The sequence below is a fragment of the Neltuma alba genome, unplaced genomic scaffold (assembly GCF_004799145.2).
Source record: "Neltuma alba isolate B1F8T4 unplaced genomic scaffold, ASM479914v2 tig00004148_pilon, whole genome shotgun sequence".
Taxonomy (NCBI): domain Eukaryota; kingdom Viridiplantae; phylum Streptophyta; class Magnoliopsida; order Fabales; family Fabaceae; genus Neltuma; species Neltuma alba.
Window position 1 is genome coordinate 86,472 of NW_021633582.1, and position 14,804 is coordinate 101,275.

Genomic DNA, 14,804 nt, shown 5'->3' on the forward strand with positions numbered 1-14,804 from the left:
CCATTTATTTTTTTAAATTTTTTTAAGTATAGTTATTTTGTATATGTAACCTTATAAAACTGTCAATAAATTTTGCATGCCAAATAGCAAATCAAATATGAAATAACATCAAACATATTCAATCACACAACCTCACCTAGATTTGAAAACAATCAAAGTTTGATAAAATCATAAAAGTGGTCACAAATCATAAAATCTCATAAACTTTGAAAGTTCCAACTTTCACCTAAAGGATAAAATAAAAACTTAGACAAGCATGAATGTTTGATAAAAGATGAATGAGAAACAATATCATCAATTAAATGAAGAATAAAAGTGTTTTAAAAAAAAATTAAAACTTAAACGGGTGGGTATGGGTAGCCCAATACCTTGCCCATAGCCCAACCTGTTTAATGGGCTCCCCCGCCCATTTAAGCCAGCCTGTTTATAATCTCTTATTTGGGCTAATTGGGCAGGTTTAAATGGGCAAAAATTTTATAAGTCATGGGTAGGCTAGCGGGTAATGGGTTTGTTGTTTACCCCTAACTTGATCGATCAAAGGTTCGGTCAAGGAAAAAATGAGAACTGAAAGAACATATTGGTCTCTAGAGAACCAAGCAGTGTATTCGAGATTGGTGACTCCTATATCAAGAATTTGTGGAGGAGGAGGAGCAGAGCCGTTAATGCGGGAGAACAATTGTTGTCTGTATAGGTAGGGGATCATCTGAGCTTTCTATATAGTATAGTTGTCATTAGTAAGTTTGATAGAAATAAAGTGAAGAAGAGGCAGAACCTAAGGTAGGAGAAGAAAGAAGGGATAAAGAGGTAGATTGAGAAGAAGGAGAGGAAGCCGAGCTAACAGAGGGAGTTGTAGGTCTAGACATGATTTCTAAAAGGGAAGAACTGCGATATGTGAAAATCAAGGGAAAGAAGGGCAGGGAAGCTGCAGTTGCTCTGATACCATAACAGAGCACGGGCACTGAAACAATATAGAAAGAATGGTATATTCAATGTTGCATTGAGGATGAATTACAATAGAGTATATAAAGACACAGAGCACGTGATATACATGTGTGAAAGCAAAAAAGCGCTATACACGTAGCCCTAATACACTATTCTAGAATTGGGCTTTATATTGGACTGAGTCTTGAAGTAAGTTGGGCCAGAGTTTGTTCTAACAATAACTTGTTAAATACGATGCTAGAGATGTTGTTGAGTAATAGTAGTATTTCGTATGTGGAAACTTAATACCATTGAATTAGCCTACGAATAAAGCTTGCATGTAAAAGTAAAAATAAGATCAACGAAAAAGTGAAGACTATCTATAAAGTCTAATCCCCATTACTTACCATTATTTTTAATTTGATTTGATAGTTTCAACATACATTCGTAAATTTAGTATCCCAACAATTTTTCTCAAAATATGCAGAAGTTTAAGTAATTGCTAGCTGATTGAGACTTGATATCAATTATGTTATTTCAAGGATAACGTTGATTATTTCTTCCCACGAAAAAATTGAATAAATTGCAAACATCTCTTTATATTTCATTAAAAAAAAAAAGATAGAGAGAAACATCTCTTTATATATAGTATGAAGATAAAAAAAACCAAATAATATAATAATCATGACTTATAAATACTATATCTGACTAATATACATTGTTTATTTGATTAGAAAGGCAAATCATATCTGCAGTTTTTATACAAAGAAAAGAAGTAAGGTAGTATTAAAATCCAACAGGTATAAAGTACTAGAAGCAATGGTTTAAAGGTTAATGGCTCTCTGGTGTTTGAAAAAAAAAAAAAGGTTAATGAATCAAACCAAGGTCAATCTAAATCAAATTAGACATGATCTAAAAAATAATTCTCTAGTCTTTATTAAGACCTAATTAACTAATTTGAGTAGATTAAAAATATTAGCTAAATTAGTTACTATGTTATTTTTTCTAAAACACTCTAAGTGTGCATTTGTCTTAATTCCCTCACTTATTCTCCTACTTGATTATCATTGGAAAAATATCAATATGATTAATTTGAAAAATAATTGATTAACATGTAAAATAAGTCTTATATATATGACCAATATTAACTTCCTAACTAGTTTCTATATTAAGGATCGGAGGAGTATAATTTAATAAAAACATGAATGTATAAATTTGAAAAAAGTAATGTATTTAGAAAAATGCATCCAAGTAAATAGAATATGTCTGTGTGTGTGTAAAAGCACATAATTCAACAAATTAAATGTGTTTGGTACGATTCAACAAAATAAAATAGAATCCAATCCAATCAACGCATTCAAAACTTTAATTAGACTAGAAGACTAATTAAATGTGTTTGGTACGATTCAACAAAATAAAATAGAATCCAATCCAATCAACGCATTCAAAACTTTAATTAGACTAGAAGACTAGTTCACTAGTCGTCCAACCGGTCCGTTGACTCGGGTTGGATCTTTTTACCATGGAGACAGCATTCATTTCGATGGAATGTTTTAGTGGTAGAATGAAGAGGAACAGAGATTATAAATTATATATTATTTTCAAAAATATCTGAATATATCTCGACAGAATGCAAGGCAGACCAAAGTTTTTAAACAAAGCCAATTAACCAGCTTGTGGATTGATTACGGATGCTTTTATGAAAGATGGTTCTGGCTTACCTACAGGTTTTTTCGCCAGTATTAAACCCTCATAATTCACAAACAATAGTCGTGCGGGCACAAGATTCGAATAACAGCATAATCTTTAAAAAACAATTTTTCACTTTACAAATATGAAATATGTAATGAAATTTATCTCCACTTATGTAAATAATTACTTTTAGGATATGAGAACATGATCCCAAACAAAAGTGATTACTTGTACAAATCAAAAATAAAATAGAGGTTACAGTCTAATCACGCATGATCAAATCTTCCATATTTTCTATAACTCTTGCGAGTTAAGACCTTTTAAAATACCTAAGAAATTAGCCTGATTTCACTACCCTTTCTTCCACTGTTAAACACAGTCTAAGACCACTTAAAAAAATGAAATTTTCTTATTGTAAAAATAAAAATGTTAATATAATAATCCTTTTACTGAACAAAAGTTATTATTAATATATTTTTATGTTGAATTCAAATTATATTTATTATTCTTGCTGCGCTGAGTATTTGCATATCAGTTTTATTCAGAGTATCAAATTTTTATGTAGTCCATTGTTTCTTATACTGTTTCTCCAAATTCAACTGTTAGTCAAACAAAAGCAGCTTTCCAGATTAACCATTAAAAAAAAAAAAGGAAAAACGAAGCGTTTAATTGTCAACCGTGAATATTTAAATACCTAATTTTCTTTTACCATCTATGTTTGACCTTGACTCCACTCAAGCATCTCTTGACAGGAAAAAAAAATTAAAAGGAAAAAAAGTGAATAAATACATTGGCCACTTAAAACTGACTCAAATAGTTACGATGAGGTCTGACATACGTAGAGATTGATTATTCAAACCCTCTAAATCCAATGAAAGATGAGAAAAGAACAAATAAATTATACTAATTTTTTAACGTTTTCTGTAAATAGAAAATTTATTTTTTAAATTAAAATATACACATATAATCTAAGAAAATGTAAAACATTTCAGGGATACTTATTAACTTTTGTTATAATTTTACGCATTTTTTATGTTATTTTTGAAGTGTATACAAATCTCCATATAATTACAAGATTTGGAAGATATTAAAAAAATTATGCAATTTTAAAGTTAATGAAAGAACATATTTTCACGTGAATAGTGAAAGTATAAAAAATTAGAAAGTATTAATCAATACTTGCGGCAGAGAAAGTCAATGTTGCTGGTCAAAAAAGAGAAAGTCAATGTTGGCAACATTTTTCTACTCATGTGGGATAAAAATAATACTAAAGTGGATAATCACGTATGGCTGAACAATGCTTCCTCATGACAACCTGGTCCCTGACAATATAAAAGCTCAAAAAATCATTGCCGGGTCAAACTTTGAAAAAGAAAACAATCCCCATGAAAAAGAATCTGTTCAAGACCTTCTTCTTCGCCCCAATCTCACTGTGGCAACCAGGTTTCTGGAAAAAACACAGAAACCGGTAATCCGCAGAGATAATGGCGGCTACCTTTAAAAAATTTGCGATCTTGTGCACACTAGTTTACCTGTGTGCTTTTCTTAGCTTGAAAACCTTAGCAGCTCCAACGTATCTTGCTGATCACTGCACAGAAAATGGCACCTACACCTCTGATAGCAGATTTGGTGGCAATCTCAATGCTCTCCTCTCTTCCCTCGTCACCAACGCCACACAGGTCAAGGGATATTACACTGTTATGGGATTCGGATTCACCGACGCCGTCAACGGACTTTTCAACTGCCGGGCAGACCTTAACATCAGCAGTTGTCATCAGTGTGTCACCACCGCAGCCTCCCGGATCACACAGCGTTGCCCTAACCAGACGGAGGCCATCATCTGGTATGAAGAGTGCATGCTGCGATACACAGACAGGTAATAACCAAAGAAGCCATGTTCTAAGTACTTTATCATATTTTTCTTTTCATAAGGTAGAGGGTGAGTCCTGAAAGAACGTTAAAGTTGCTGCAATGTGACTTGAAGGTCATAAAGTTCAAATCTGAAAACAGCTTCTCCGTTTATAAGACTGCATACATCTATCTCTCCCAAACGCCACCTGGTGGGAGCTGTATATATAAGAAATGGTTAGATTTCAAATGAAATAATCATAACTCAAAACATATATATATATATATATATATATATAGGTACTTCAAGTTTGGCAGCACCGAACCTGGGACGAACCTGGTTGACGGGAGGAACATATCTGGCAACAATCTGAATGCGTTCAATCAAACGTTGTTCAGCTCGTTGAATAACATAGCAGAAGCAGCAGCGAATTCCCAGACGGCGGAGAAGTTCGCCACCGGGGAAGCAAAGTTTGGCAGCAACCAGACTGTGTATGGGCTTGCGCAGTGCACCGTTGACATACAGTCGGCGCAGTGTGAGACTTGCTTGAAAAATGCCATCGGAAGTTTTCCGATATGTTGTAACAGAGCTCGAGGGGCAAGAGCTTTGCTTGCTTCTTGTGTTGTCCGATATGAACCGTATCCATTTTACAGTTCATCTGATTCATCATTGACTTCTTCAGGTAATATAAATACATCTCAATGAATAAAATTTCAAAACTTGTTTATTTATATTTTTGTTTGGAAAGTCCACTGAGCTAGTTTTTATATATGGATTTTCCACCTGGGATTCATCAATTTCTTGTACATTTTCAATAAGAACTGTTCTAATATGTTAATGTAAACCTGACAAGAAGATTCTTCGAGTGTTCCAGATCCTACCTAGTTTTTGATTAATCAGATGAGATGAGATTGAGATCATATCAGAGTCTCGAAGTATTGGAAAACAATACTATTTGCCAATGCGTTGTGGCCTAATGGCATAAAAATTGCCTTTAAGTGCGAGGTTGCGGATTTGTTCTTCTCATAATCTCAAGCTATTAGTGCTTGAGATTTTGAATTGCAAAAAAAAAAAAAAAAACTACTATTTTCTCAAGAAATATAAAAGAACAGCTTTTGTGGATTTACAAGCTTCCTAGACAATCACTAGACCTTTTTGATAACTTACAGTACACATGTAATATTGTTAATTTCGTGTTTATTATTTGCTTTTGAACCGTCAGAGAATGAATATTCTTTCTATGGATTTCTTTTTAAAAAAAAAAAAATGCAGGAAAGAAGAAACTTTCATCACGAGCAGTTGCCTTGATTGTTGTCCTTGTTGTGGCTTCAGTAATTCTGTTGGGTTTTGTCAGCTTTTTGCTGCGGAGAAGAGCAAGGCACAGGCAGAGAAACATTTTAAGGGAAAATTGTACGTAGTGTGGAGAATATTTATAAAACTATCCATTCTCAAGTTCTCATATGCTTACCTTTAAAATTCAACTGTGCAGTTGGGGAAGAACTGGCTACTTTGGAATCCCTGCAATTCAGTTTGACCACGATTGAAGCTGCCACAAATAGGTTTTCACATGAGAAAAAAATTGGCAGAGGTGGTTTTGGAGAAGTTTACAAGGTGACTAAATGTGATTATTATAAATACATACATATACATAGACTTTTCATCCAATTTTCCTAACAAATGGTATGATTTTAGGGAACTCTTCCCGATGGGAGAGAAATAGCTGTCAAAAAGCTTTCAAGAAGTTCTGGACAAGGTGCAACGGAGTTTAAAACTGAAATCTTGCTAATTGCTAAGTTACAACACAGGAATTTGGTGGCTTTATTGGGATTTTGCCTAGAAGGACGAGAGAAAATGCTCATTTATGAATACGTACCCAATAAAAGTCTTGATCACTTTCTATTTGGTGAAGTTCTTCTATCCCTATCCCAACTATATTTTCAAGTTTACCATTGACAAGTTAAAATGCAATGTTTCACATAAGATTATGGTTGCACCTGACATAAAAACAGAGTTCACCTGTGTACTAACTTCAATGACTCATGATGATTTCGTAGATCCCAAAAAGGAGAGGTTGCTGAATTGGTTTGAACGTTATAAGATTATTGGAGGCATTGCACGAGGAATTCATTATTTACATGAGCATTCTCGACTCAAAGTTATACACCGTGATCTTAAACCAAGCAATGTATTATTAGATGACAACATGAATCCAAAAATTTCAGACTTTGGCATGGCAAGAATCATTGCTATAGATCAAGATCAAATAAATACTAATAGAATTGTTGGTACATAGTAAGTATTTTTATTCTTTTTTGTTTTATCTTATCACTTCCACTCCCTTCATTGCACTTAATTTTACAGATAAACATTTTTTGTGGGACAAAGTATTGTTAAGCTCCTTTTAAACTTCAACTTTCATGTTCTCCTATTAAAGTCCTATGCTTGTCGAGCGCCACTAGCGGAGAAGTTTATGTGAATTAGCTCTTGAATATGTTACACATATAAGAAGATCCTTTTTATTGTTCCTGATATGCTCAATAGTTTGCTTAATCTTATGCAGTTCTAATCAGTATTATTGTTTTTACAGTGGTTATATGTCTCCAGAATATGCAATGCACGGTCAATTTTCTGAAAAGTCTGATGTATTTAGTTTTGGCGTCATCGTTCTTGAGATAGTTAGTGCAAAGAGGAATGCTCGTCCTATTGAAACACAAGACCTTGATGACCTCTTAAGTCAGGTAAGTACAAAATCCAATAATTTGTTTCACACTTTGCTAATGATGTGCATATCACCATCCTGAGTTGTGTAGCAAACAAAGCCAAAAACAGAACAGCAGAAACCAATGGATCAATCATAAATGTAATTATTGATATATTATTTCAGGCTTGGAAACATTGGAGGAATCAAACACCGCTTGAGATAGTGGACCCAGAAATAAAAGATTCATGTTCTCAGAGTGAAGTGATCAAGTGCATCCAAATAGGTTTATTATGCGTTCAAGAGAACCCAGAAAATAGGCCCACAATGGCAAGGATTGTTTCATATCTAAGTAGCCTGTTAGCTGAATTGCCATTGCCTCGAGAACCAGCATTTCACATGGATATTGATTTGAAGCTGAATTTGGTATCATGGGAATCCAGTGCAGGTCAATCTAACTACAATTCTATGACTTCCTCAAATCATGAAACGTCAAAGAGTAATCATTTTCCAAGATAGTACGAGTTTGATTATGCTTTTGAAGTATGAGATGCCAAATGTCCATTGTAAATAAATAGAGAATTTCTCGGCGATGTAAATGCCAGATAATCTACGAGTGCTCTTGCCTTTATTTCCTTGTATTGGTCCTGCTCATTTTGAGATATACATTCACAAAATCTAAATTTTTAACGACCTTTCGGCGACCACAATTCAAAGAAGGTAAAACTGGGGCATTTCTCGAAGTTTAAGGAAGGTGGAGTATGTTCCTATCCTCGAAGGAAGCTTAAATGGCCATCAGGCGCTATTTCCATGAATGTTGAAAAGATCAAGACTATTCTACCATAAAAACACGAAACTGGTAGGACGCAGCACGGGCCACTACCATTTGTAAACCAATTGAATAGTGAGTCGTAACATTGCAATCACATAAAGTACAACAAATTATGAAGAAAACATATCATCAAACACCTTTCGAGCATGCACGAGTGCAGATTTCCATCTCACAGAACCATCAACCCCATGTCTTAATAGCATCCCTGTTTTTTTTTTTTTTTAACCAAAACAGTATCTCATAGTTAGATCAACAACTACAATTGATCAACATATAATAGATTCAAAGGGGAAATACTCCCATAAAACAGACCACGGAGTAGGCAAAAGAGACAGGTCACAATCACAAAAGATATAAATTTTTAGTCTTTTACACGTTCCTTCAGCTATTACAATTTGCAGTGAGAAGAAAAGAATGCATCATTAGGGGAATTATCGAAGTCTAAGAAAGATGGGGTATATTGTTAAGCTCGAAGGAAGCTTAAATCACCATCAGGTGCTATTTCCTTTAATGATGACAAGATCAAGGCCATTTCCGCAGAAAACTGATAGGACAGAGCACGATGCACGACCACTAGGGAACTGATTGAATATTAAGTCCTAAAAGTATAATCACATAAAATACAAAAACTTAGAAAAGAAGGCATATCACCAAGCACCATTCGAGCATAGTAGAAATGCAGAATTTTACCTCATATATCGAGGCATATAAACCCAGGGCAAAATAGGATCTCATAGTTAGATCAACAACTACAAAATATAGTTTTGAAACTAATCAATATGTAATGGATTCAAAGGGGAGACACTCACAATACCATTCAATAGACAAAGACGCGGGTAGACAAGGCCGACATCGGAATAGAGAATTAAAGAGAAAAAAGAGAGAATATGGATGCAGGGGTTAAACTTAAACCGATGGGCTTGCATCATCCGGGTCGTCCCGTCCGGCAACGGGATTGTCTCCGGTCATATCTTCCCACAGGCTCAACGGCTCAACCCAAAGACTGTGAATGGGTCAAACACAAAGCCCCGAGATACAACATAATTTTCCTTTGGTCGAGCTTGCATTGGATTGGGTCGAGAATTTGGACTTCATGCACAATTTGGATCGAGATATGGGCCCAAAAGGTAACGCCCAATTTCAGACTTCAGCCCTCATAAATGTGATTAGATTTTCCTTTTTATCTTGAGCGATAAGATTTAAACTGTTCTTTAGAAAATTCAAATTTAAAATTTTATAATTATAGTTGTTATATTATATATGTTCCTTTTTCTAGAGGATTCTACCTCCAATCTTTAATATAAGACCTCGTTAACTAATTTGAAAAGTTAAAGAAGTTACTAAATTATTTAAGTATAGCATATATTACATTATCTTTCTAAAATACTTATACAAATCATTTGATTATATATCAATTTATAAATAAGATAGATTAGTTGAGATAAAAATGACAAAGATAAACAGTTTAAAGTAATTTAGCAAATTTCTTAATTTCTTCAAACTAGTTAAATGGTATTATATTAAGGATAAGAGATAGTAATTAGAAGATTGTTTTTATTTTAAATTTTGTTTATATTGAAGTAAGAAAATTATTATAATTTATTAAAGATTAATTTTGAGAGCTGCTTCATAAGGAAATATTGAATTTAAAAAAGGAGAAAACTGTTAACTCAATACTCAAGCTCAAAATGGAGGGGGGCACATTCTAATATTAAAAACATAAAAAAAAATTACAATAAATTAAATCTAAACAATCAAATTCCAATCAAAATAGCTTAGACCCAGAGCTCACAACGAACACCGAAACTCAACCCGTTAGTAATCTTTCAGGTTCAGGCCTAGGGAAAAAGAAAAACCCCTTGCTCCCTTTGTGAATTGAAAATTACGCCTAAAAAACATTTAAAAAACCATTATTTTGGTTGTAACTAGTTTAAGTGCTCATTAAAGTGATAATCAATCAAGCTCAGTGTATCTCAACCTTTAATTCATTTTTATTTTTTCAAAATAATTATTTTAATGAGTATAGAATCTAAAATAAAGGTAATATCCTAACCATCATTTTTTGGAAAATAATTTTTTATTTAAAAATAAAAGTAAAAAGGAAATTAAATGTAGACCATCTAAAGAATGGTCTTAAATATGATGAGCTTGGACTGCTCATCACTCTAATGAATACCGAAACTTTCCTGGTTAGATTGTATTGAAGCCCATAAAGACATCAAGCCCAAGTAGCCCATATTGCTCATATCAGACATGTTTAAATTGACATTCTAGATTCCTCTTCTCATGTATACGTGTCTGTTTATAATAGGATACAAACTCTATAAATAGGCTGTCACTGTACACATTTACTACACAACAGTGAATTATACATTTCAGAGTGCAATGATTTTACTTTTCTGTTTTGCCTTGGTACCTTTTGCCTTTTGTCTCAAAATGGTATCAGAGTGGTAGTGGTCTTGTTGCCATGTCTGCCTCTCCAAATATGTCTTCCACCACGATTCCAAATCAGCCACCCAACACACCACCGCAATCCTCGCCATCTCCCTCTGTTACCTACACCGCTCCAACCGCGCCGCCCTCCACCCTACCTCACTATGTCACAACTAAACTCACACAAGAAAACTATCTTGTATGGAAAGCTCAAGTTACACCCTACCTCTACAGCCAACAACTCTTCGGCTATATCGACGGTTCCATTCCCCAACCTTCCCCAAAACTTCCTTCCGGCCTTCCCAACCGTAGTTATCTCTCATGGTTTCAACAGGACCAACTCGTTCTCTCTATCCTTATTGCCTCCCTTTCAGAGAAAATCATTCCCCAGTTCATTCGACACCGCACTTCTCGGGCATTATGGATAGCTCTTGAGACCTCCTTTGCTCAACAAACTCAAGCTCGATTAGTTTTTCTACATCAACAAATCACTCACCTGAAGAAAGGTGGTGAGTCTATCTTTGAATATCATCGTCGAGCTACCATCCTTGCAGATTCTCTTGCTACCACCGGAAAACCTGTTCCTGATGAAGATTTTGTCACTTATCTTTTATCTGGTTTGGGACCGGAATATGACACTGTTGTCACTGTCATCACAACTCAACGTCACTTCCTGTCTACTGAAGCCATTTTGAGTCATCTCCTTACCTTTGAAGAAAGAATGTCTCAAAATAACTCTATTCTACTTCCCACTGATATCACCGCAAATCCTGCTCATGTAGCTCGGGGTTTTACAACTCCATTCTCTAACAGAGGACGAGGAGGTCGCTTCCAAGGTAGAGGTTATAATAACTATGGACGTAGCTACGGTCGAGGTTTTCGAGGGTCTTATCGTGGTAGAACTGGTGGCCGTATTTATCAGGGAAATAGTGGTCGCTTCACTTCTTTTGCTCCTAACTCTGAAGTTGCTTGTCAACTTTGTGATAGTTTTGGCCATACAGCTCGTACATGTCTGCAACGACCAAATCATGCACTCCAAGCACCTCCTCCTCCTTCTATATCCGCCTACTATTCTGAACATTCTTCCATGGATAACTCCTTGTGGTATCCTGACACAGGAGCCACTCACCACATGACCAATGACTTCTCCAGGCTGAATTTCTCATCTGAACCATACACTGGCAATGACTCTGTTCGTGTAAGCAATGGCTCATCCATGCCTATAGCACATCAGGGTTCCGGCATTCTTCCAACTCCTTCTGGCAATTATCTTCTCTCCAATCTTTTACACATTCCCTCCACTACAAAAAATCTCTTATCTGTTTATCAGTTTTGCAGTGATAATAATGTTTTCTTTGAATTTCATTCTGGCTTTTTTTGTGTGAAGGACGAGGACACAAAGAAGCCTCTGTTTCAGGGTCCAAGTCTCAATAGAATGTACCCAGTCTCCACTCCTCAAGCTCTTTCTGCTGTTCGCTCCTCATTCCTCCACTGGCACCAACGTCTCGGTCACCCTGCATTCCGAGTTGTTCAGCAAGTTCTTCGTCACAACTCTCTTCCCGTCACAACTAAACATTCCATTCATCAGTGTCATGCTTGTAGAACTTCCAAAAGCCATCGTCTGCCATCGCCAACATCTGTTCATCGTTCCACTTCTCCCTTTCAGTTAGTGTTTTGTGATGTTTGGGGGCCTTCCCCTCATGTGTCTGTAACTGGCTTTCGTTATTATGTTTCCTTTGTTGATGATTTTACTCGGTACATTTGGATTTTTCCCCTTCATACAAAGAGTGAAGTTCGTAATGTTTTTCATCAATTTCGTTCTCTTGTTGCCACCACTTTTAACTCTAATATATGTTCTTTTCAATCTGATTGGGGTGGCGAATTTCGCGCCTTGCACAAAGATTTGGTCTCTTTAGGTATCACTCATCGGATTACTTGTCTACATACTCACACACAGAATGGTGTTGTAGAACGACGCCATCGAACAATCGTTGAAACCGGCTTGGCCCTTATGCATCATGCGTCCATTCCAGAGCCTTACTGGTCCTATGCCTTTGTTACTGCCACCTATCTCCTTAACCGATTGCCAAGCCCAGTTCTGCACGAAAAATGTCCCTTTGAATTACTTTATAATTTCAAACCTGATTACACCTTTTTAAAGGTTTTTGGAAGTGCCTGTTGGCCCAACTTACGGCCCTATGCTGCTCACAAATTGGCTCCACGTTCTCTTTTATGTGTTTTTCTTGGATATGCACCTAATCATTTGGGCTACTTGTGTCTCCATCGGCCCACTGGAAGAATCTACACTTCTAGGGATGTTGTCTTTGATGAGAATCTTTTCCCCTTTGCTGACCAACTCCCTCCCATCAAGCCCACTTCTACTTCCCAAACCCATTTACCTCTTCTCACCCCACGGCCCTCTCCTTCAGGCCCAACATTGCTTCACCCCAGCCCACTTCCTCTCTCTCCTCCTGGCACTTTTCAACCGCCCCCCTCCCCTCTCTCATCTCCACCATCGTCTTCTCCCTCTCAACCGTCACCATCATCGTCCTCTCCCTCTTCTCACTCCTCACCACTCTCTCACCCCTCGTCCCCATCCCCTGCTCCGACTCACCCTATGATTACTCGGTCCAAAGCTAATGTCTTCCGGCCGAAAGCTCTTGCCCCTGACTTTGTCTACTCTGTTTCTCCTCGAGCCCATTGCACCTCGGGACCACCGTCAACCGTACCCAGCTCCGTTACTCAAGCCCTTAAGGATCCAGCCTGGCGTCGTGCTCTCCATGATGAGTTCTCTGCTCTCCTCGCTAACAACACTTGGGATCTAGTTCCTTACTCTCCCTCTATGAATGTCGTCGGCTGTAAGTGGGTATTCCGGCAAAAATTTCACGCCGACGGCTCTCTTGACAAATTGAAAGCCCGACTTGTTGCCAAAGGGTTTCACCAACAGCCTGGGATTGATTTCTCTGCCACTTTTTCCATTGTTGTCAAGCCAGTTACTGTCCGTCTGATTCTTTCTCTGGCTGTCTCCAAAGGCTGGGCAATCAACCAATTAGATGTTAGCAACGCCTTCCTTCATGGCTTTCTTGATGACGAAGTATACATGCAGCAACCTCCCGGTTTTGTCCACCCCCATCATCCCACCTCTGTCTGCAAGCTCCGCCGTGCACTCTATGGTCTCAAACAAGCCCCACGGGCCTGGTTTGCACGATTAAGCTCCCACCTCCTTGAACTTGGATTTTCTGCTTCCAGGTCCGACTCCTCCCTATTTATTTGTCATAATTCTCAGGTCACTCTCTATGTTTTGGTTTATGTTGATGACATTCTAGTTACTGGTTCCTCTGCCTCTGCTATTGCTGATCTCATTACTGCTCTAAATCATTTCTTTCCAATCAAGGATCTTGGCAAACTACATTATTTTTTGGGTGTCGAAGTACTCCCTTCTTCTTCTGGCCTTATTCTGTCCCAACAAAAATATGTTCTTGATCTTCTTTCTCGAGCAAATATGTCCAATGCCCGTCCTGTCTCTACTCCTCTAGCATCTAACTCCCTCTTGTCTGCCCACCTTGGAACTAATTTTTCGGACCCTCATCACTATCGCAGTATTGTTGGTAGTTTACAATATCTCAGCTTTACTAGACCGGACATCAGTTTTGCTGTAAATAGAGTCTGTCAATACATGCACTCCCCAAAAGATCACCATTGGACTGCTGTTAAACGCATCCTGCGCTATCTCCGTGGCACCTCCTACTTTGCCCTTCACATTACACCCTCCTCTTCCACTACTCTGTCTGCATTCAGTGATGCTGACTGGGGAGGCAATCCTGATGATTGTCGGTCCACTGGTGCCTTTGCAATTTACTTTGGACCCAATTTATGTGGCTTGGAGCTCTAAGAAACAACCCTCAGTGGCTCGCTCTAGCACAGAAGCTGAATATAAGGCCATTGCCACAGCAGCAAGCGAACTCATCTGGCTTCAAAGTCTCCTTTATGAATTACACATATTTCTCCCTGACGCACCCTTCCTGTTCTGTGACAATCTTGGTGCTACTTACTTGGCAGCTAACCCTGTCTTTCACTCACGAGCTAAGCACATCTCCCTTGACTATCATTTTGTTCGAGAACGGCTAGCAGCAGGTCTCCTTCATATTCTTCATGTTTCATCCAAAGACCAGATCGCTGACATCCTCACCAAACCGCTGCCTACCTCTCGGTTTGCCACTCTCAGATCAAGTCTCACTGTGTTTCCAACCCAGTTCCACTCGCAGGGGAGTATTGAAGCCCATAAAGACATCAAGCCCAAGTAGCCCATATTGCTCATATCAGACATGTTTAAATTGACATTCTAGATTCCTCTTCTCATGTATACGTGTCTGTTTATA

At 37.3% G+C, this 14,804-nt stretch overlaps 1 protein-coding gene and 2 long non-coding RNA genes across 3 annotated transcripts; 1 reads left to right on the forward strand and 2 right to left on the reverse strand.

The window, feature by feature from the left end:
- Nucleotides 1-3,841: 3,841 nt before the first annotated feature.
- On the reverse strand, nt 3,842-4,225 carry LOC114743824 (uncharacterized). The gene is made up of 2 exons (XR_003740030.1): nt 4,146-4,225; nt 3,842-3,935 (listed from the first exon to the last, which is right to left on the reverse strand). It is a non-coding gene; the product is annotated as an uncharacterized LOC114743824 (long non-coding RNA).
- Nucleotides 3,945-8,078, forward strand: LOC114743821 (cysteine-rich receptor-like protein kinase 10). The gene is made up of 8 exons (XM_028932037.1): nt 3,945-4,489; nt 4,762-5,144; nt 5,735-5,872; nt 5,952-6,073; nt 6,155-6,365; nt 6,517-6,754; nt 7,050-7,200; nt 7,347-8,078. Exons 1-8 carry the CDS (start codon nt 4,098-4,100, stop codon nt 7,677-7,679), a joined length of 1,968 nt encoding a protein of 655 aa, XP_028787870.1. The 5' UTR covers nt 3,945-4,097; the 3' UTR covers nt 7,680-8,078.
- Nucleotides 5,183-8,944, reverse strand: LOC114743823 (uncharacterized). Its single transcript, XR_003740029.1, has 4 exons — nt 8,802-8,944; nt 8,130-8,197; nt 5,931-6,008; nt 5,183-5,823 (listed from the first exon to the last, which is right to left on the reverse strand). It is a non-coding gene; the product is annotated as an uncharacterized LOC114743823 (long non-coding RNA).
- Between the last annotated feature and the right edge of the window lie 5,860 nt (nt 8,945-14,804).